Genomic DNA, 23,232 nt, shown 5'->3' on the forward strand with positions numbered 1-23,232 from the left:
TCTGATGCTATTCTGGGCCATCTCGTTGCAGGCCACGTTACTGCAGAGCAAACTGAATCAGATCTTCGAGATTACGATCAGGTAAGAGCCCAAGAGGCACTGCTGTCAGTGCTATGCGCATAGTTTGAATTGTAAACCAAAAACGAGTGCTAATATTATGCTGATGAAGAAGCACCTGATAATTATAAGGCTGATGATCTTAGGCATTATTTTGTGCTTTGACTATTGAAAAATAGCAGATATACAAGCTCACAGCGCGGCACCGAGTGCCGCGCTGCGGGCTTGTAGATCTGCTATTTTTGAAAAGTCGTGAACACGTGTGCAAGTCTTTGAACCTTTTCATGTGAAGGACCCCCAAAATGATATGTTTTTGGCCACAGAACCCCATCTCAAAATATTTAGTTCCAGAGTTAGGGTTAACCCTAACCCTAACTACTCCAACCTCTCGTGTCCTTATGCCCATCCCCCATATGTCACGCACAGTAAAATCCTTTATCCATTCATCTCTCAAAGGTAACCAGCTGGACACTTGCATTATGTGTCCATTTTGGTTACATCTGTACACACTGAGGATGTTACTGTGTGTTTTACCCTTATAAAGTACCTTGGGCCAGGGCCAAGAGCTTTCCCTTCATGATGATCTGACCAGGGATCACGCCTAGCACCCTCCCCCCTAGCCCCCCTGGAGCGAGGATGGCCAGGTCACAGTTGTTGTTTTCAGCGCTGTGGACCACTAGACAACTCCAGTAGCACTCACCTGTGTACATAGTTCCTCTCTGTTCTGTTTGTCCCCAGAAGCAACATTTTAGTTACAAATGTTCAGTTAAAAAATATTTAATGATTTGCACACATTTTCACGACTTTCCAAAAATAGCAGATCTACAAGCTCGCAGCGCGGCACTCGGTGCCGCGCTGTGAGCTTGTATATCTGCTACTTTTCAATAGCAAAAGTATACAATAATTATGGCCCCTCCCTCCACCTCGGGCCCTTGTAACTCAGTCCAACTTTCCCCCTCCTTGTGACGCCCCTGGATGAGGATAATGATGATGGTCTTCTTGTCCTCTCCAGACCTCCGCCCAGCCCCTCTGGCACCATCTCATCAGGTTACGGACAAACCCAGAGCAGATCTGTGCCGGTCTACGAGATGAAGTTCCCCGACCTCTGCGTGTACTAGTCCAAAGACGTCACAGAACAGGTCACTGTGCGCTCAAGGAACGGTTCAAAGGTGAAGGTTGCCCATAGAATACTGGTCAAGGGCCATTTTCTTTACCCCTGGCTAACGGTTGAGGTTTGTTTAAAAGGGATGGGGGTAAACTGGTCCTGGGTCAGTACTCAAAGGTAACTTTATCCTGAAAGAAATCAAAAAAGGTCCCTGGGGAACGTGTTCAAAGCCAAACTACTGTACGTTTTGACAGACCGTGTAAAGAACGGCGAGGAATAATACTGTAACAGACGCTGGGCTGAGAAAAGGAAATATTGTTACAACCCATTCAGTACCTTCCATATCAACTGACTTGCATGACCACTAACTTGAATACACTACAATTCACCAACTTTTATACACGGTTTTCTTTCTTTTTTTTTGTTTAGTTTAAAGCATCTTTTTGCATTTTTCCCCCTTGTAGGTTGCCATAGTAAGCTATAACACAAACTCAGATTGAACATTAAACGGGAAATTTTAAATGGATTTTCTTTTTTTTCTTTTTTTTTAAACTTTTTATTGTCCGGTTGGGATTCGAGGATGAAAGTGTGGAAGTTGAGATGTTATTTTCATGACACACTGTACTGCTGAAATTGATGTACATGTTTTGGAGGGGATTTACGGAGTGGAACTCACTGCCCTGTTCCGTTCTCACCCAACTCTTTGAGCTCTGAATGAGTTGTTTAGTGCTCAATTCACAATTGTACTGTAGCTTTTTATTTTGCCATTTTAGTGTACTTTGCCGTAAGTGCTATTTTGTTATTTTATCGGGGGCATTTTCCTTAAATAGATTTTATTGCCATTGTTATTTTAAAACTGTATTTATTATTACATCAGTTTCAAGTTATTTTATTTTATTTTTTACATTTTGGCTTAGGAGAAATCAAGTGGGTGGCCTGTGTGTGTGCGTGTGAGTGATTTCCTCCCAAAGTGAGTGTGCCTTACACAAGGTGACTCAAGCGAAACGTGAAGCAGTGTTGTTCAGTGGAGGCCACCACAGTCCATAGAACCATTCAGACCTCCCCAAGATCAGAGAAAATCTGCAACTACTTTCTCTTCCCCTCCTTGCCATATAAATAAATAAATGTGTATATAGACAGAAATAAAGTATAAATATATGAGCTGATGTAAAACAAAACCCAATGTTTTTTGTGTGTGTATATATGTGTGTATATATATAGGAAATTGATGATGTTGGTCACTGACTGCACTGACTTTTGGCCATAGCTAATGGTAAAGAGAGAAAAAACCTTTTTAGGTAGTATCAGATTTGTTTGTTTGTTCTCCTCAAACAACTGACCAGCATGACATCGAATGGAGCTTGACGCTAGATCGCGACTTGTGACGGCCTGCGGGGCGCTTGTAGAGTTGTTCACGTCATTGCCAGACTGCGAGGCGAGACAACTTGGGTCTGACCGTACTCTCACTCGGATCCATCTGATTATCGCGGGGAGACAACAAGCGTAACTGCCATTTACAGCTCGATGACACTAGCCCAGAGCTACTTTTTATAGACCTGCTTTTAGTATCGTTGTCTGTACTTTGATGATTCCCCCCCCCCCCTCCCACCGCCCCCTCCCCCCCACCCCTTAATTGTTGTATAACTTCTTGCTGCAGCTGGCTTCTGAGAGTGCATTTGATTCTTTTCCAGTACGATGTCGTCAGAAACCTCGTATCTCCGGGTTTCAAATTTGTACGTTTTTTTTTCCTTCCGTACAGTATAGCCCTGCTTCACCGCACAAGGCTGTTGCACAAAACTAGTGAAAATAGAAGATCTACAAGCACACAATGGCTTTGTGTGCTTGTAGATCTGCTTGTAGATCTGCTATAGATCTGCTATTTTGACTTATTTAAATAATTTTTCAAATGATAAATACAAAATGAACGGTTTTGGACATACTAGGTTTCCACCTGACAACAATGATTTGTTTCTTTCCAGTACAATATGAATGAATGTCAAAAGCCATTACATACACACACACACACGCACGCACGCACGCACGCACGCATGCACACACACACACACACACACACACATACTGTATACACACACACACATACTGTATACTATACACACACACACACACACACACACACACACACACACACACACACACACACACACACACACACACGTATAATGGCAATAATTTAGCATAAGCGTGATATGTTTCATTACTCTGGAAGAACATTGCACCTTCTAGTGAGGACAATGCAGAGTGTGTTAGGAAGAGATTGGCACTCTTGACTAACAAGGCCAAAGTTTAGGTAGCAGCATGTCCTCTCGTCTGTTTTGATACGTCACCTGCTTCAAGTTCTATGACATTGTAAAGAGACCCATCCCATCATGTTGTGCTTCAGTGAAATCGACTTGTCTCAGTTGTCTGACTGGGCATGCAATGTACCGTGTGGCTGACCAACCACATTTCATAGACTGTCCTGTTACTGTTACTGTCCAGTTAGCTCTCTGTTTGTTGTACTGGGCTGTTGCCATGTAGAGTCCTGAATGTGTGTGTATTTGCCCGTACATGCCAGCCAGTGTATCAGCTTGGCCATTAACCAGTGTTCATGTTTACTCACTTTTTGTCCACTGTATGTGCATTTTTGTGTTTGTAAACCGTGACTGTGTGCTGCATAAATTTGTGCGTGCGTATGTGTGTGTGTGTGTGTGTGTGTGTGTGCGTGTGTGTGTGTGTGTGTGCGTGTGCGTGTGAGTGCGTGCCTGTGCACGTCCTTACCCAAGACCAAATTCATGCCCTGTTTACAAAACAAGTTCAATGGCTCTTTTCCTATGATTTGATGGAGAACATGTTAACTCCTGTAACAGCAGTGTGCAGCTGTCTAAACCTTCCAGTTACACTTACATTATGCCACAATTGTAAAATCCTCCTTGTAGTGGCTCCTGAACAGACATAGCATAGTTCTCAACGGGCCTGCAAATTATGGCCTGGTCCTAAATGGGCCCTACAGGACCGGCCCGAGGCTCGGCTCGGCTCGGCCCTGGCCGAACAATTACCATACCTTTAGGCTTGAAACCCAGAAAACTAAAATGATGCCGTATAATTATGCACTTAATGACCTCAAAGTCACGCATCCAAGTCAACGCTTTTTGAACTGAGCAGATTGGACCTTCCGTTCCAGAGATGGCCAAAACATTTTGAAAGGGGACATTTTTCTATCGCAGATTTTCGGATGGCAGAATTTGGTGAATGATGGGTTTGGTGTGGTTGAGTTCAGAGTAAGGGTCTATAAGGGAAGTAAAGCCCGGATCAGAGTCTACGGTGGAGAGCTATCCACCGCAAATTTGAGGTGGAACGCTTTCCACCTCAAGTCAGAAAATAAGTGCAGGCCATCATAGTCACGGCCCACGGTGAAGTCCTTTACCCTGTCTAGACCGGTTCAGGTCGACCAATCAGTGAACGGGGTGAAGAGCCTGTCTGTCTGATAGTAAAAACAGAGAGATGTGTTGGGACTCGCGGTGGAAAGCTCTCCACCGCGAGGAATGATGTAACGTTGTAGTTTCATGACTCAAAAAGACTCGAAAAGACTATCCACCGCGGACCCGACTATGATCCGGGCTTTAGACCTCAAACACTAGGATTCAGAGCTTGTAGAAAGTGCGTATCAGTATGGGTTCAGGAGCCACAACTACCGGTAATCATTTTTACAGCACCTTGTAACTTTGCAGCGAAGACATGTAAAACTATTGAGCAGCTTGCTGTCATCACATACTGTAGTATAATGTAACCTTAACTTACAGTAATCCACTCATTTTGTCATTTACATGTCTGGTAAATATATCTGTTTACATCATAGTGCCGTAGGTCAAATCTGTCAATTCTGTGAACTTTGCACTTTAAAACTGGATAACCTAGTGACTAAAGGCAGCTTTTACATGGAGAAAAAAAATGCCTTACGAGCGCCAGATCTGACTTTGCATGCTAGTGATGTAGCCGTGCTGTGTACAGTTCTTTGACCTTGTGTGAAATTAAACTCATCTGTAACCATTTCATTCTGATCCAGTTTGCTGTAAATTGAATATTTTTTCATGATACCGGAATTCTGGCAGGAAAAAATAAGTAGGAGTTTGTTGTTCAGAAGAAGTGAATTAAACACCACTCCTATTTAAAATGGACTGTAGGTTAGCTGCATGAGCTACAGAATTCTGAAGACATTGGCATCCATTTGTGTAGATTTTGTTGAAACTTCCAGGACATCTCATTGTTGCACAGGTCACTGAACAAGGTCGGAGACCTACACACATACCAGACTTGTCTTTTGAGGGGAAAACTGCATGTGACATTGGTTATTCTAAAAATCTTTACAGTTGCAGTGTCGCTCGCCACAGTATTCACAGCAGCTGTCGATTTCCTCAACAGTAAATAAGTGTTATCAATATCTGACTACCGTATGTGTGGTATGAGACCTTTTCAAACTGGTATTCTCTGTGTAGTGGAGATTACAAATGTATCACATGGTGTTTTTGTCAGACCATACTCTAGGAGAGAGATACGGGACTGTATTGTATTCTCATTTTACCATCTGTTGCTACAAATGGTTTTTATTTCTCTGTCAGATTGGATGTTTGATCAGAATAAAATTCTACATAAGGATCTGAGTCTACTTTCTCCTTCATAGTCAGCCATTTTTATTTGGGCACTACACTATGAATAATATAACTCAAAACTGTTTTGCACTCCAGTCTCTAAGCCACGTGCCATCTGAGATTTTCCAGATGTCTCATGAAAATCACAACGATTGATAAAGACATGCATAGAACGATGATAGATGGGGAAAGGTGTTTGAGCTTTTTTATGAGTAATATCTCACAGTGGGTTTACTTGTCCAGTTGCTTTAGTCTCGCGCCACTCATGGCTAGACATGCACAAATACCTTTTTGGAGCTGTGTGAAGCACAGGCTCCCTATACGTGGCCGTGTGGGTCTGTCTGTCTGTCTGTGTGTGTGTGTGTGTCTGTGTGTATGTAGCCTGAACTTCCTAAACTTCGGCACGCCACTAGTCCCACAGTTTTGCCACCACACACTCGCGCCATATGTCAAATCGACCGGCTTACTCGGGAATCGTGGGCTATTACTTTTCTAAGAGAAAGGTTCTATAGTTTAATTGATATTAATTTATTAGTGAATTAATTTTCCCCATTGACTTATAATGGGAATCGCAAAAACTCACATTCAATTATTTGTCTCTCGCAAACCATAGGGGCTAGAGTTTCAAGACTTGGAGAGGAGGTTCATAATGATTTCAAGGATTAAATAAAAAATAATTGTGTCATTTGGCCGCATGGTGGCGCCATAACACCCCACTTTACGTTTTGGCCTGTAACTCTTGAACCGTAGGTCGGAAAATTAAAAATATTTTTTCCCTGGATTCCTTGGGTCATGACGCATCTCCCCATATAGGCCACGCCCATTTGCGCCATGATAGATTTTCCGCCATCTTGAATTTTCTCCAAAACACACTTTTTGCTCCTTTTCCTACATATTTTCTTCAAATGTCACAAAAATCGGTACACATGATCCACACACACACACACACACACACACACACACACACACACACACACAGCTCCACTTCACACGGGTGTGATTTTTATTTCATGAGGCACAAACCAACGTTTTGATTTAGTAGTCTTGTGTGTCTGTGCAACTTATCAATTTTAAACAGCATTGTGCATTTTCCGTTGTTACTAGGGCTGTCACGATTATGTCATTTTACATGACGATTATTTGTCACTCAAATAATTGCGATTAACAATTTAATTGTGTTTGTTGTTGACAATTACATTTCTGTTTGACTTTTAGGCTTTTAAGTTGCACATGGTATATGACACATACCGGTAACCTAAATATACAAAGAAATTACTGACATATTTGACAACTTTATACTTAAAAAAGAACATTGATAGTGGAAATAGCCGATCTACAAGCTTCAACGCGTCGCGATGCGACGCGTTATGAGCTTGTAGATCTGCTATTTCCACTATTTTTGACTTTTTAAAAAATATAAACATTTTTTAACATGGAAACGATTATGACTATTGTGAAAAATAATCACGATTATGTAAAAAAGAAAATCACGATTAGACGATTATGTAATATCTGTGAAAGCCCTAGTCGTTACTGTAGCACCACCTAAAAATTACTCTTTTTGTTTCACCTCGGCATTCATGACCAGTCATGACAGTGACCATTATTCTTTGCCACAAATCTGTATGATCTTTAATAGTTGGTACATAATTTATACATGAAAATAAAAGTGGAGAAAAGAATTATCCTTTTTTCTTGCTCCCACCCACCTCCTACCCTTGAATGGCATTCTTTTGTGATGACCTTCTGCAGTGCGTTGCCCACATGAAATGATGTTTTCCCCGGCATTTAAACCAAGGCCACGCAGATCAAGGCAGTAGGCGGTGAGTTCAAACAGAGAACACGTTTGTCCGAAGAATTACTACTGGTCCAAAAGATTAACTACAACATGCTTCTGATATTGTGAAATACCTGTCCTTTTAAATGAAGAGGTGTGTTGTTTCAGCTGCATGCATTTTGCTCTTTAACCTTGCTGTTCCCCTCTCACCATTCTGCTGCTCCTTCCGTCTTTGGGGACCCAGTCACCCAAAATGTGAGATGACCTGTGATGTCATGCCCTAGTTTGACCCCTCACACACTACTTAAAGCAGATTTTTTTCTTTTTTAAATATTTTTCTTTTCCTGTATAGTGTCGATGGGACAGTGAATATACAAATGGCCCTAACTTTTTTTCGAGATGTTTCCGGCAGAGCAGGCCTCTCATTCTGTGGACCTTAATGACCAAACTAATAGACAAAACAGAAATAAAAAGTACGGCATGACATCACAGGTTCAACCCTATTCCTTTAGCTTTTGGGCCTTTGGGTCCCTGACTAGTACCTCTACTCTGAACCCTTGATGATTACGTTCCTGAACTGCTTGGGCGCAGGCTTTTGAGATCCCACCTCCCACGGCCTCGCAAAGCCATTTCTCTTGGTGGCCGACGGGCTGCTCCACCGGAAGTGCCCCATCCGGTAGGTTCCGGAGTTCCTGTCCTGCGGTCTCAGCAGGGAGGCTGGTCTTGGAGTGATGCCTCCCTGCTGCGACTCATGCCTATAAAGCCCCTGAAGCTCTGCGTCCCCGTACCCGTAGCCCTCATCCTCCACGCTCCCCTCATCGTCCACGCTGGCCAGTTGCCTGCGTACCTGCAGGACAAGACCGCCCTTGGAAGAGTCCTCGACTTCTTGGGGGAGGGAGTAGACTTTGACGGGCCGGCGTTTGCGGCCGGCCGGTTTCCCCCAGCGGAAATGCTCCATGGCGTAGGCGGAACGCCGCGAGTCACTCCGGGGACTCGGGTCTGGCGCCAGGACTTTCCCTTTAGAGGTCAGAGTGGCCAGCAGGACACCCAGCGAGAGGCTCTCGTCGTCGGATGACTGCACCAAGGCACTCAGCCCCGGGTACTCATTCAGGAACATGGACGGACACAGGTAATAGCAGATCTGTGAGACGGTACAAAGACACCTTTTTAACACAGGTGAGTCCTTTACAGGTGCTACTGTATGTTAAGAAGACATTCATGGTAGTAGTGATAATTGATCTATAGCAGTGGCTCCCAAACTTTTCAGGTCGAGACCTGAAAGAGAGATTTGACATTTGCCCGGGACCCAAACTAGTGAAAACAGACTAGTGAAAACAGACTAGTGAAAACAGAAGCTCGCGACGCGTTGTGAGCTTGTAGATCGGCTATTTTCACTAATTCTGAAACGTTTTCTTTCCTAATATATGGATTTTTTTTAGATTTCTTTTATTTATGAATGAAATTACTTAAAAAGGTTACTTGAAAAAATCATGGAAATCTTTTTGGGGAATGTTTTTTCACACCAAAATAAATATGCTTCAAGTAGCATGTGAGGGGTCAAACTAGGGGTTTGTTATGATTCTGAATCCATTGCAACCATTTGTTTTGCACGAAAAACATTCCTTGGGGTGAAGGCGGCTCCCCCAAAACTGTGAAAAGTGATGACTCTATTGACTCATCACTAAACTATATTTTTGTGGGGGCGTTTTTAGCCCAAGGAATGTTTTTCGTGCAAAACAAATGGTTGCAATGGATTCAGAATCATGACAAACCCCTAGTTAGACCCCTCATATGCTACTTAAAGGAGCTATAGTCAACTTTTTCATTGTAGGGCCGACACTTTGTTTACATCCTAGTCTATGGACTAGAATGTAAACAAAGTGTCAGTCTGACAATGGCCAAAATGATTATTTTATCATTATTTTACGCTTTTTGTGGTCATTTTTGAATAGAAACACATATATGAAGCTTATTTTTTTATAAAATAGTTTCGAAACATTATTTTTATTTTAGCATCCATCTTTCAAGAAAAAGTTGACTATAGCTCCTTTAAAGCATATTTATTTTGGTGTGTTTTATCCTGTATAGTTAATTTAACGGGAACCCAACTTTCAGCAGCTGTAACGGATTCTCCTAGGGAAACTGAATTTCAGTTTTTGTGAGATGTGTTACTAGACACCTTTACAAACACATTGGTGAAGAAAGTTTTTGGTAAGGAATTTATTCCAGGACTTTTTAAGATATCCCCCGACTACCATGTTGTAGAAGACAGTATAATGCTGCCATTTGTTGCTGTAATTTATAAAAATGGCAATCAGACGTACCAGTAGGCTGTCCTTGGAGCTCAGATCATTGCAGACAGACTTGTCCCAGCACATCTCCCCAACCGCTGGACCACACACATGCACCACCACCACCACTGCCAACAGCCAGTACGCACACAACATCTTCTTCCTGGCAACAGCATAAAAGAGACACAAAGAAAATGTCAACTGCACAGGAGACTATTTCACAAAATCATGGAAATAAGAGTATAGAGCGGATATTTCCCTTTAGCCCATTGCAATACTGTGCTTCCATTTAACCCATTTAGGCCTAGAATTAGAAGGATTCAAAAGACACTTATAGAATCGGGTCAAAATTCTAATGTTCACGACTTTTCAAAAATAGCAGATCTACGAGCTCGCAGCGCGGCACTCGGTGCCGCGCTGTGAGCTTGTATATCTGCTATTTTTCAATAGTTAAAGCATAAAATAATGATACACAAAATGTGTACCCGTTCTAAATGGGTTAAAGGACAGCTTTGGTTGTTTACAACAAGGGTTCATATTTTAGATTATTGTAGTTAGAGATAAGAAAAGATGTGTTAAAATGGTTTAATTTAGTGCTTTCTATCCTTTTAGCCATTTTAGCGATTTCGATTTCAGTGGGTAGGGGCACGCGTACAAGTGGCTAAATCTGTCTTTTTAGACACAATAAGCCGACGATTTCTTTATTGCGACCGAAGGTCGCAGTATACCATGAGAAATGTCGCAGCTTGTCTCCGTCTGTGTCAGTCCTTCAGTCAGTACAGGAAGTGATGTCACGTGACATCATGTGACATCACCTCATCAAAGAACAAACCCTGGGTATCCATACTGTGTCAGTCAGTCAGTCAGTCAGTCAGTCAGTCAGTCAGTAAGTACACATTTTTACAGTCTATATGGGTTGGTTCCCTTGTCACTGTGACGTCACAGGTGACATCAGCTATGTGAAAGTCCATATGGGTATCCCTTTTATGCCCATATATGAAGATCCTTGTTGTCATTGATATATATCACTGGCCAGATGGCAAATGCATGGCCCATATCTGTGTGGCTGGTTCAGATAGGGTTCTCCATGTATGGGCATAAAATATATTGTATGTATATGGATACATATTAATAAAGGATAAAATAAAATGCCATATATGGTGAGAAAAAAATCCTTTTGTGCCAATATATGGAGATTTCTGATGTCATCAATCCAAGGCCCCAACTGGCCCAAGAGCCTGCTTTATTCTGATTTACACCCTACCCTACCTTCCCCGAAAACTTTAATATTAAGTCCATAATTGTATATGGATATATATTAATAAAGGATAAAATAAATAAAATGTCCATATGCAGTATGGGCATTCCCAGATGATGCCCTGTTAGGGTACCCTTTTATGCCCATACTGTATATGGAGATCCACAGGCATCAACCCCAGGCCATGGCCCTGCTTGGCTTTACTAATTAACATACGTTTTATGCCCATATATATGGAGATCCCTGTCCCAATGTCATCAATATTAAGGACATATCTGGGAATGCCCATATTTGGAAATGCCCATATATGGGCATGTTAACTTTTGACATAACGTTGTTGTCTCCATATATGGGTAACTGGTCCGATATACATCACTGGCCAGACGGCCAAGAATTGGCACGACCTCGGCCCTTTAGGGCGAGGTCGCATGTCGCCCTGAGGCATCTAAAGCCTCGATCAGAGTCGGGTCCACCGTGGTGTAGTCTTTTTGAGTCATGAAACTACAACGTTACGTCATTCCTCGCGGTGGAGAGCTTTCCACCGCGAGTCCCGACACATCTCTCTGTTTTTACTATCAGACAGACAGGCTCTTCACCCCGTTCACTGATTGGTCAATCTAGACTAGAAAGATATAATAAGTATAAACTGGGGTATAACAAGGTGGAAATAAATGAGCAAGGGCAGGGAGGGAGACGTCAGTCACGGTGAATAGGACTCCACCGTGGCGTACTATGATGGCCTGCACTTATTTTCAGACTTGAGGTGGAAAGCTTTCCACCTCAAATTTGCGGTGGATAGCTCTTCACCGTAGACTCTGATCGAGGCTTTACTAGTTACTATACAGTAGCACTACTAGCCCCCATAAGTCTCTGTGACACCTTGGTTCAATTTGAAGACGTTCCCAGCAAAGTTAAGCGGCTGTGAACATGTGAGTGTGAACATGTGAGTGCATGGGCACTTGACCTTTCTATACTGTTGTCCTTTCTAGACTGCTGTGACTATGGAAGAAATGCGACAGGCCTGGGGTTAGCCATTATCTTTTCATCGGGTGATTACCAACTGATGATGTAAACACTTGAACGGAACAGATGGTTTTCTAGTAAAGGCCATCTCTGTGACTGATGTGCGTTTCACCTCTACAAATCAATAAAAACACACCTACGCAAACATAGTCAAGTAAAAAGAAAAACAGTATACACACACACACACACACACACACACACACACACACACACACACACACACACACACACACACACACACACACACACACACACACACACACACATCCACACGCACACAGCCATCTATTTGCAACTTAAGATTTTTCCTTTTCCCAGCTGAGGTTGAGTTAAGATGACGCTAAACCCATGCTTAACCTTAATTTCCTCATCTTTTTATTGTTTTTGTAGTTGGTTCCTTCCTTTTCTTTTATGTAAAGTTAGTAAAGCATTGTATAAAACCGAGCTATTACTACTGTATTATTAACTGTCTCTGTGGGTGTTTTATGAACCACATACTGTACAGTTTATAGGTCAATCTGTCTGCATTCTGTACTAAATCGGCCAAACGCCAAAACAGCTGCTATTATGACTTAATGTCCTACCATTTGTCACATACATTCCTGTATGCTACATATGTTCTCCGCATGGGCGGAAATATAGGGTACGCCTGGGAGCTAAAGCACCCAGCTATGAAACCATTGATTTCTCAACATTCTCAACATTCTTAGCACTCGGCCGAATTCACACCTTCGCTTTGACCCTTTCATTTGAGTAGATCCCACATCCTGGCTGTCCATCTGTGATGTAGCTCTGTTAATGCTCCCCCCCAACTAGGCAACTGTATTATGTTCCTTGTTCTCCCTTATAAACTGTTTTTATTTTATTTTTTGACATTTGCTTTGGCAATGTAAACGTGTGTTTTCTCACAAAATGTCATGATTACCGAAAAGCATTGAAAAACAGTGTGTGTGCAGTGTGTGTGTGGTAAATAATAGTTTGACATTTTAATAGCAGCAACCTCAATGTAGTGATAAAAACCGCTGATTTATCACCCACAGATTATTTTTTAAACTGAGATAATGTCTGCTGTTAATCTGTTAATGCTGTACTCCTCCAACTGTATACATTTTACCTCTTCTCAACTGTTTTTGGAGCGGTGAAAGCGCTCCCAATAGACAGGTATGTCCGTGGGTGGCTATGTCTCTGGGTGGCTATGTCTGTAGCCTGGCAATACCTTGAGTGGCCACACAAGTTAAAGGAGGGGCGCTGTTGTGCAGGCACACATACACACACACACACACACACACACACACACACACACACACACACACACACACACACACACACACACATGCAGCAACACTCACACCCCCCCCCCCCCCCCCCCACACACACACACACACGCACGCACGCACGCACGCACGCACACACACACACACACACACACCGCGCGCACGCAGCAACACTCACCCCCCCCCCCCCCACACACACACACACACAACATCATGACACCCCCCCCCCCCCACCCACACTCACGCAGCAACACTCACCCCCCCCCCCCCCCCCCCCCCCCCACACACACACAACAGCATGACACACACACACACACCCCCCCACCCACACTCACTACACAAACGCACACACACACGCGCACGCACCAACACTAACCCCCCCCCCCCCCCCCCCCCCCCCCCACACACACACACACACACACACACACACAACAGCATGACACATTAAAAAGCTAGCAACATCACTGCATTATAGATCTAGGACAGAATTCATAGATTTAGAACACATAGAATCAAAAACATAGACCTGGAACTGCTCAAATTCACCGCTCCACTTCGAACCAAGGTTTGATTTTTTATTTTATTTTCGATAGTTTCTTTGGCAATGTAAACGTATGTTTTCTCATTCCAATGAAGCTCCTTTGAATTTAATTTAATTGATGTAGCCTAAATACATTTAGCCTAAATACTGTAGCTTTTCCTTTTTGTAGGCTACTTTGCTTTTTTTGATACAAATACTTTTGTACTTTTACTCAAGTAGGCATGCCAGCATTTTGAATTCAGGACTTATAGGCCTACTTGTAACAGTATTTCTATATTGTAGTGATATTAACTAAAGCGATACTAACTAAAACTACTTTTAGTATTACATGTGGGTAGCCTACTTTTTCCCAAACATAGCAAAGGTCAAAGTCATTATTAACATTTTGTCTTTGACCCCGCGGTCAAAGACAGGCACCCAATTGAATATTGAAACTTCTACGTCCCTGGTTCTCCGCATTTGGACCATCCCTGTGCCTGGCTCAGGAATAATTTTGTTGTGTTGATCTAAGCCAAGCAGGGAGGCATTGGGTCCCCTTTTCACAGTCTTTGGTATGACCCGGCTGGAGATCGAACTCTGACCTCCCAGCCTCAGAGCGCGGACACTCTAACCACAAGGCCACCTCAGATTTTTATCTCTAGGCCGATGCCTCCTGTGTACATGATATATAATGTAATGCTGAATGTAAGTATTATTACCTTCTTTGTATTATACACTACAAGCAATACAATGTATTTATTTTAAATCTATCCATATAGCTATAATAAATGGTAAATCATTTCTTTACTTTTATCTACCGGTATATTCTTTTGAATGTACTGTTGCTATGTTTACCATCCTCTGTCTGCAGACTGAGGGTGTTGTTTGCATGATCTGCCAAACCTCTGTCGACGTTCCCTTTATTGTGTTGGCGTGCGAGAATTGCTGTCTTCTTGGTATTCCGTTTGGCTTCGGCACCTGACTGGGAAACCTTTTTTGGACCATTTTCAACAAGCGTGCAAACTTTTCTCTCATCTTTGTTGGACGGGATTAAAAAGAAAATGTCAATTAGATGTCAATTGTGTTGACAAAAACTTTTAATAAAATAAATAGAAAAAGCAATTTAATATGAATCTATGCTGGGCCGATTTTTTTTTAGAGTGAACTCTTTTAATTGGATGATGGAGGCTACATTTATTAACTTCCATTTGTGGAGGAGTTCCATTGAATTTTACCCACTTTGCCCTGCACTAGCCTACACTTTCTACACGGTATGACTCATTCTGCCTCACTCAGTCTGCACACGTTGACAGCCTTCCGAGTAGAAACGGAATGACTTAGAATTGTAACATGCATTACTGACATAGGTTTGTACTATAATGTGGATTATATGGGTTAGGGTCAGATTGCAAACATGAATGTTGACTCAAGAGAATGTCAACCAATGTGTGCATAATATGGAAACAATCAAACGAACCTAGCCCAACCCTACCCTCCCCTGCCCCTTCTTTGTATATACTGTTTGTTTAGACTTACTGTTTTCTTTTTTGTTTTTCTTTACATATCTACTGCATAGTACTGTGTTCTATTTGTCTGTCATTCAATGTTATATGAGATACTTTAATGGTTTCCAGTGGAAATAAGCTTAGTCTTTTCATGGATCTCCTTTTAGTAGACCTTGTACCAGTGAACTGTACCGTCATGAAACTGTACCTTTTCCTATGCAAACTTCTAATAAAGTCTTCAATCAATCAATCAATCAATCAATCAATCATGCTGGGTGAAATGCAATGCTGTTTGAGTCTGATCACATCAGAATATCACTTGACTGTGAACATAATATTTGTAGAGCCAGATGTTCATATCGGGGGCAGACCTCCATTCAGAAACACCCCCACTTAGAAACATCCCCATTCAGAAATACCCCCACTGAGGTTAGGGTTAGGGTTTAGGTTAGGCTTAGGTGACCCCTCCATTTAGAATAATCCCGTTGATATCGATCAATCAACCAGTTGTCAAACTATCAAAAAAGAGAGTCAACGATGACCCTGTGCAGTGACGAAAGAGAGGAATCGACTAAACGCCCTTACCTTTTTCAAAAGCTCCCGACTTCTCTTGTCCCTTTCCTAATGTCTCTGCTTCCCACAGGACCGTCTTGTTTGCAGCCGATAACACTGTTGAATCCCTCTCTCTCTCTGTGTCTCTCTCTCTCTCTCTGTCTCTTCCCCTGCTCTCTGGTGAGTTGCACTGTGGCTGGTGGTCTGCTGTAGCATCCTCCGTGCCGTCTCTTTTTATAGACACAAGAAGTTCAGTGCAAACAGTCTCCAGGGCTCTGGGTGTGATTGAGGTGATGGGGAGGGTGGGAGGGTCCTGTTTCTCTACTGTGTGTGTGTGTGTGTGTGTGTGTGTGTGTGTGCGTGTGCGTGTCAAGGGCTGGAGGTTTTTTGATTGATTGAATCATTTATTTACTCAAAACATGAGTAACATGTAACAAGTCCAGACAACACACATATACAGTATGCAGTGCAGCACAGGCCCGGTTAAACATCCTGCCCAAAAAGGAACATCCCAAATAAGACCTTTTACAGGCTTTGTTTACGTTGGAATTCCTTGGCATTCAATTCATGGCAAATATTATCAAGAACAACATTTAATGCAATTATAAAAGACCATAGTGGTGGGATGGTGGGTGTTCATTGGGAGGAGTGATGACTACCTTCGCCTCTGGCCTCCTGAAAGGTACTGTAGGTGATGAACTGATGACGAACACACACACACACACACACACGCACACACACACGCACACGCACGCACACACACACGCACAGTGGTGGAAAAAAGTAGTACTCACATTGTTTACTTAAAGGAGTAGTTCACCACTTTTCAACCCGTCTTCATATAATAGGTCCTCACTAATGTTCATGATAAAATATCACAATTTTTTTTTCTACTCAGTCCAAGTCTCCTAGGAGAGCTGTGGGAAGTTCAGAATCCATCGTCTTGTGACATCATCATTTTCAAAAAAAATAAAAATAATAATCAATATTTTTAAGTACCCTTTTTTAAGTACCCTTTAAGTAAAAGTGTCAATACGGCATCGTAGACTGTTGCAAGTAAAAGTCCAGAATTCAAAATGTACTTGAGTAAAAGTACAAAAGTATTGTATATGTACTTAAAGTAGCAAAAGTAAAAGTTGTCATTGTGCATAAGGTCCCATTTCACACATTCAACATGTATAAAATATTTTGAAAATAGCAGATCTACAAGCTCACAGTGCGAGCTTGTAATGTCATTGTGATTGTCGTTGTGCAGAATGTCCCATTTCACAAATTCAAAATGTAATAACATATTTTGAAAATAGCAGATCTACAAGCTTGTAGATTGTCTATTTTCAAATGGCCAAAATGTATAAAGGGATGAGGTTTTTAATGTATGTTTTGTAATAATAATCAAAATCTACAAAGTAACTAGTAACTAAAGTTCATATAAATGGAGTAAAAGTACAATATTTGCCTCTGAGATCGACGTAGTGGAGTAGAAATAAAAGTACAGAAAATTCAAAATGTACTCCAGTAAAGTAAAAAATACCTTAAAGTTGTACTTAAGTAAATCTACTCTAACCACACACACACACACACACACGCGCACACACGCACACACACACACACACACACACACACACACACACACACACACACACACACACACACACACACACACACACACACATCAAGCAGGCAGTTATCTTGGCTTGCGCAGGAGAGCTGGGTTCAGATCAGGGTTAGGTTACTTTAAACAGGGATGTTAGTTATACCTACAGTAGTGCTACTTTAAGTTCAATCATGATGTCTAAACCAGTGAGTCAGAGTTAAATGGACGACACTCAGCAGTTTGAAGTGCACTCAGTGCTGGGGAATTCAAACTTTGAAAGGCCAGGGCACACTGTTGAAATGTTTTTTATTTTATTTATTTTGACATTGCCGTCATATAAAAAAAGATTGATCATTGATCGTGATCAAGGGCAATAGACTGTATGCCAATCCTGCCCCATTTTGCTCTTGTTACTAGAACAAATTTACCAGGGCAGATTCTTTAGTGGATGGGGGAACAAGATTTTTCATAGCCTCATTATTGCTATTTAAAGTACCAAAGGAAAAACATCTAGGTGATATTAATAAAAAGGGAAGACAAAGGTACAGTAGTTACATTGCAAAACAGGTGGTTTCCCCCGAAAATATATGTTTTAATTTGTTTAATCCCAGTGGGACAGAATCACCATGGCAGATTCTTTTATAGTGGAAGTGGATGGGGGAAAAAGATTTTTCATAGCCTCGTTATTGCTATTTAAAGTACCAAAAGAGAAACATCTACCTGATATTAATAAAAAGGGAAGACCAAAGTACAGTAGTTACATTGCAAAACAGGTCGGAGGAGAGTTACAGAGAGAGAAAGCGCAGTGCATCTTGGGTAGGAATTCTGTCAGCCAGCCTATAAATCCACTGCAAAATAGGCTGGCTGTCGTAATTCTGCCCATTTAAAATATATGTACCCAATCGAAACTCTTAGTTACATTGATATTGTTCATGTGAACTAGTCTGTTGAAGCTTATTCATTATAATGATCGAAATCGCTATTGTCGCGCGGGGCCGTACTGCACGCTCGCCGTGCTCCACAGTGCGCACCATGCTGAAAGCACAACACAACATTCTCCCACTGCACAACTCCACCCCCGATAGCAAAAAGTGAATGATTTTTTCTGGTTGGCCAGTCAGGGAGTCTCAGGGACCAATCAGAAGGCTGACAAACGGTCTATTGCACGATCCCGGGCTAATTAGCCTTATATGGCTTATATACACTATAAATGCCCTCTATAACTTCAACTTTAACAACTCATTTAGGCTTAGAATTATTGAATGCTTTAACCAGTGAAAAATAGCAGATATACAAGCTCACAGCGCGGCGACGAGTGCCGCGCTTGCGAGCTTGTAGATCTGCAATTTTTGAAAAATCGTGAAAATTAGAATTTTGACCCGATTCTGTAAGTGTCTTTTGAATCCTTCTAAGATTTTTTGAAAAACCTATGTTTCTGAGTGCCGCGCTGTGAGCTTGTAGATCTGCTATTTTTCAATAGTTAAAGCATAAAATAATGATACACAATAATGTATTGTGTACCCGTTCTGAATGGGTTAATTTATTTCTTTATTTTAGTTATAGTTATTTTTTTACTCAATGGGGGCAACGCCCGTCACAAGTTGATGATGTAATTGTTCCATGTGTGTACTATTCAAAATGTTGTTTTGATGCCCACATTGGAAGAATGAAAGGGATATTTCACTTATTTTATTATCTACTCTGGCTTTTGGGAACACACCGGGCAGCTTTTACGTTGCTAGATTCAGTATTTTGATATTTGATGTTAATTTTATCAGACACGCCCCCTTCTGTAGTAGAAATATAATATATAGAAATATAAGACTGTCAATGTGTATCCTACTTACAGTATATTCAACTTTGTAGAATTTAGTTTAAAGCAAATCTCACACTAATATAGATTTGCCTGCAGCTGTCAATAGGGCTGTCACGATATGACATTTTACATGACGATTAATTGTCACTCAAATAATTGGCGATTAACGATTTAATTGTGTATTTGTCGTTGATAATTACATTTCTGTTTGGCTTTTAGGCTTTGAAGTTGCATATGGTAGATATGACACATAACCTAAATATACAAATACATTACTGACATATTTGACAACTTACTACTTAAAAAATAACATTGATAGTGGAAATAGCCGATCTACAAGCTCACAGCGCGTCGCAATGCGACGCGTTGTGAGCTTGTAGATCTGCTATTTCCACTATTTCTGAAATTTTCCAACATTCACGATTATGACAAAATAATTGCGATAATGTCAAATAATCACGATTAGACGATTATGTAATAATTGTGACAGCCCTAAATCTCACACTAATATAGATTTGCCTGCAGCTGTCAAACCAACAGCTGACATCCTCCATGTGACTTCTACCTCTCTGTGTCAGCATGATGTCGAGTTAGTCTTATATGGAAGGTGACTCATCTAATATTACATACAGTAAGTTTGGGAAGTACACAGTATTACATATAGAAATGGTAAATGGTGCATTTATATAGCGCTTTTATCCAAAGCGCTTTACAGAGATTGTGCATTACATTCACCCATTCACGCACACATTCATACACCGGTGGCGGAGGAAACCATGCAAGGCACCAACCTACTCACCGGGAGCAATGTGGGGTTCAGAGTCTTGCCCAAGGACCCTTCGAAATTAACTCAGGGGGAGCCCGGATTCGAACTGGGAACCCTTCGGGAACCCTTCGTGCTCTAATAACGGTTTCTCTACCCCTGAGCTATGCCAGTTGTATATAACTTCTACTACACTTCCTACACAAACCCAATTTAACTTCAAACTCCATTTTAACCCTGTTGGATTCATCGAAAACGCCCGTCCTTGGTTCATGGTGACTCATACCGCCCCCAGTTTTTTCAATGACTTTTTTTCATTTTCTATAGATTTTCTTTTATTGTATTTTCCAAAAGACGTATTAAACATAAATGGGGAAAAAGTAATTGAAAAAATCACACCCAATGTGAAGTGAGCGGTGGTCGTGCTTGTATAACGTCTTCAATTGGTAATTGGTGATGTAATACAGGCTACACACACACATTGCTATGGTAAAACGCTGAGGAAAAAGACTAGGATATAGGTCTAGGATGTAATTGTATACAGGCTACACACACACACACACACACACACACATTGCTATGGCAAAACGCTCAGCGTTCCTCGGCGTTTATGGCATAACGCTGAGGAAAACGTGGCTACAGACACATGCACAGCCACTCTATGGACACACCCAATGTGAAGTGAGCGGTGGTCGTGCTTGCATAGCGTCTTCAGACTAGGACTAGGTTTTGCCATAAACGCTGAGGAAAAAGTGTCTACAGACACACGCGCAGCCACTCTACGGAGCGGTTTACCACCGCTCAAAAACACACCCTCATATTTGGAGGACAGTATGATTCTCCAGAACCAGGGACAGGTGTTTTCGATGGTAACAGGAAAACTCGACCTAAAACATACTCGACCTCATTCGCACGACCGCACGTTTCCCAACGGGTCTGTGGCCTTAAGCTAGATGCAGAATAGACCAAAATCTAATCTTTGCTTCTGGGGGTCCCTGGAAAAAAATATTTTGCGATGGGGGTCCGTGGCCAAATACATATCATTATGGGGGTCCTTGACATGACAATGTTTGAGAAACACTGATAGCAACATAAGTTTTATTTTTCAGAAAACTGTTAGGATTTAGAAGACATTTTTAGAATGTGCCTCTCAGTGGTTAAGGACCCCCAAAATGTGTTTTTGGCCGCGGACCCCCATCTCAAAATATTTTGTTCCACGGATGGACCCCTATCGCAAAATATTTTGTTCCAGGGACCCCCAGAAGCAAAGATTAGATTTTGGTCTATTCTGCATAGCTTAAGGCCACAGACTCGTTGGGAAACACGCGGTCACGTGAATGAGGTTGTTTTAGGTTGAGTTTTCTGTTATTATTTTCAATAAATCTATTATGGTTCAAATGGAGCTTGAAGTTACAATGGGTTTGTAAAGGAAGTGTCTGATACCAAATATCTAAATACTGAATGGAACAACTTAAAAACTGTCGGGGTGTTCCCAAAAGCAGACATAGCCAATAAAATGACCCAGATATTTTTTTAAGTGCACACCCCTTTAGGTTGTTTTGGATTAGCTCATGTATTCCATACATCCCATAGGACTGGACCACACAAAGACAAATGAACGTAATGATAATAATTCTTGGAATTTATAGGCTATCCTCTTCTAAGTACTCAAAGACACTTACCATGTGTATGTGCATGGGGGCCAGATGGAGAGGACATAAACTCAGATGAGCAAATAAGATAAGAATTAAAAGCAATAAAACACACTTGAAAAAAAGTCAACTCGGGAAGGCAATTCTGGGTGGGGTGGGTTTTGTGACGGGCGGCGTCCCCCTGGAGTAAGAGATGAACTGTTCCTTTTTTTTTAATATGTTGTTTTTGGCTTTTTCTGCCTCTATTTGATAGTATACAGTAGACTGACCCGAAATGAGGAGAGAGAGAGATGGGGAGTGACACGCAAAGGTCGTCGGATTGGGATTCGAACCCGCAACACGCTGTCAGGCTGCAGCCTACTGTAGGTGCCCGGACCGCTACACCAGCCTGTGTACCATTTCTAACCATTTCTAAAATAAATAAAATATTTAAGATGTTTTTTTGTAATAATGTAATAAGGCATATAAGGCTTATTATTCAAGGATATGTACGTAAATCCTTCATTTTGGGAACCACTGCTAGAGATCAATTATCACTACCATGAATGCCTTCTTAACATACAGTAGCACCTGTACAGGACTCACCTGTATTCAAAGGTGTCTTTGTACCGTGTCACAGATCTGCTTTCACCTGTGTCCGTCCATGTTCCTGAATGAGTACCCGGGGCTGAGTGCCTTGGCGCAGTCATCCGACGACGAGAGCCTCTCGCTGGGTGTCCTGCTGGCCACTCTGACCTCTAAAGGGAAAGTCCTGGCGTCAGATCAGAGTCCCCGAAGGGATACGTACGTAAATCCTCTAAATGAACCACTTGAGCCCTCGGGGCTCTTACTGTATGTATTTTCTGTTTTCACTCTACATTGAACATCTTAGCCTGCAAATACCCGATCTACAAGCTCACAACGCGTCCCATTGCAATGCATTGTAAGCTCGTAGATCTGCTATTTTCCGCAAATGTTTCCCCGAACATGGACCTTTTACTTTCAATGGAGAGGAAAATGTTTCCGCGCGGATTATTACACAATATGTTGTTTATGCCTTGGCTAACAGACGACAAATGTCTCTCCATCTATCTCTGTCTAGTGTCTGTCAGCGGCTGCACACTGCCAGTGTAGGCCAAAGGCGTACCTCCCGCGATTTCCTCTTTTATTTTATCACATATGTTTTGTATTCTTTTTGAAAGATTGATCTGTCATCGTTTTCTATTGGAAGCGAATGGCCATCACAGATGGAGCTGAAAAACGTTGTCCAAGTATGTAGAGTCATACGTCAGAGATGTGCAATAAAAAAAATAGTTGACTTGAAATCACAGACTGACCACACTGTTGTCCCAGTTCCACATGGAAGCTATGCTGTTATTGTTAATAGACCCATTCTTGTTTTTGTTCAAACTAATACATT

The 23,232-nt window shown here is 41.8% G+C and overlaps 2 protein-coding genes across 2 annotated transcripts in view; one reads left to right on the forward strand and one right to left on the reverse strand.

The window, feature by feature from the left end:
- LOC308300717 (protein EFR3 homolog B) overlaps nucleotides 1–2,939 on the forward strand; it is a 67,761-nt gene extending 64,822 nt beyond the window's left edge. The window contains exons 23-24 of the mRNA XM_080744609.1: nucleotides 32–81; nucleotides 1,070–2,939. Coding sequence (XP_080600735.1) covers nucleotides 32–81; nucleotides 1,070–1,175 — 156 coding nt within the window. The 3' untranslated portion in view covers nucleotides 1,176–2,939. The remainder of the gene's footprint in view (nucleotides 1–31; nucleotides 82–1,069) is intronic.
- Nucleotides 2,940–8,129: 5,190 nt separating this feature from the next.
- Nucleotides 8,130–23,173, reverse strand: LOC308300942 (pro-opiomelanocortin-like; the record flags this gene model as incomplete). Its single annotated transcript, XM_080744840.1, has 4 exons — nucleotides 8,130–8,726; nucleotides 9,910–10,039; nucleotides 22,465–22,570; nucleotides 23,155–23,173. The coding sequence occupies 4 exons, from the start codon at nucleotides 23,171–23,173 to the stop codon at nucleotides 8,130–8,132; spliced, it is 852 nt and encodes a 283-aa protein (XP_080600966.1).
- Between the last annotated feature and the right edge of the window lie 59 nt (nucleotides 23,174–23,232).

The sequence above is a fragment of the Nannobrachium achirus genome (genome assembly GCF_963921795.1).
Source record: "Nannobrachium achirus genome assembly, chromosome: 16".
NCBI classification, from domain to species: domain Eukaryota; kingdom Metazoa; phylum Chordata; class Actinopteri; order Myctophiformes; family Myctophidae; genus Nannobrachium; species Nannobrachium achirus.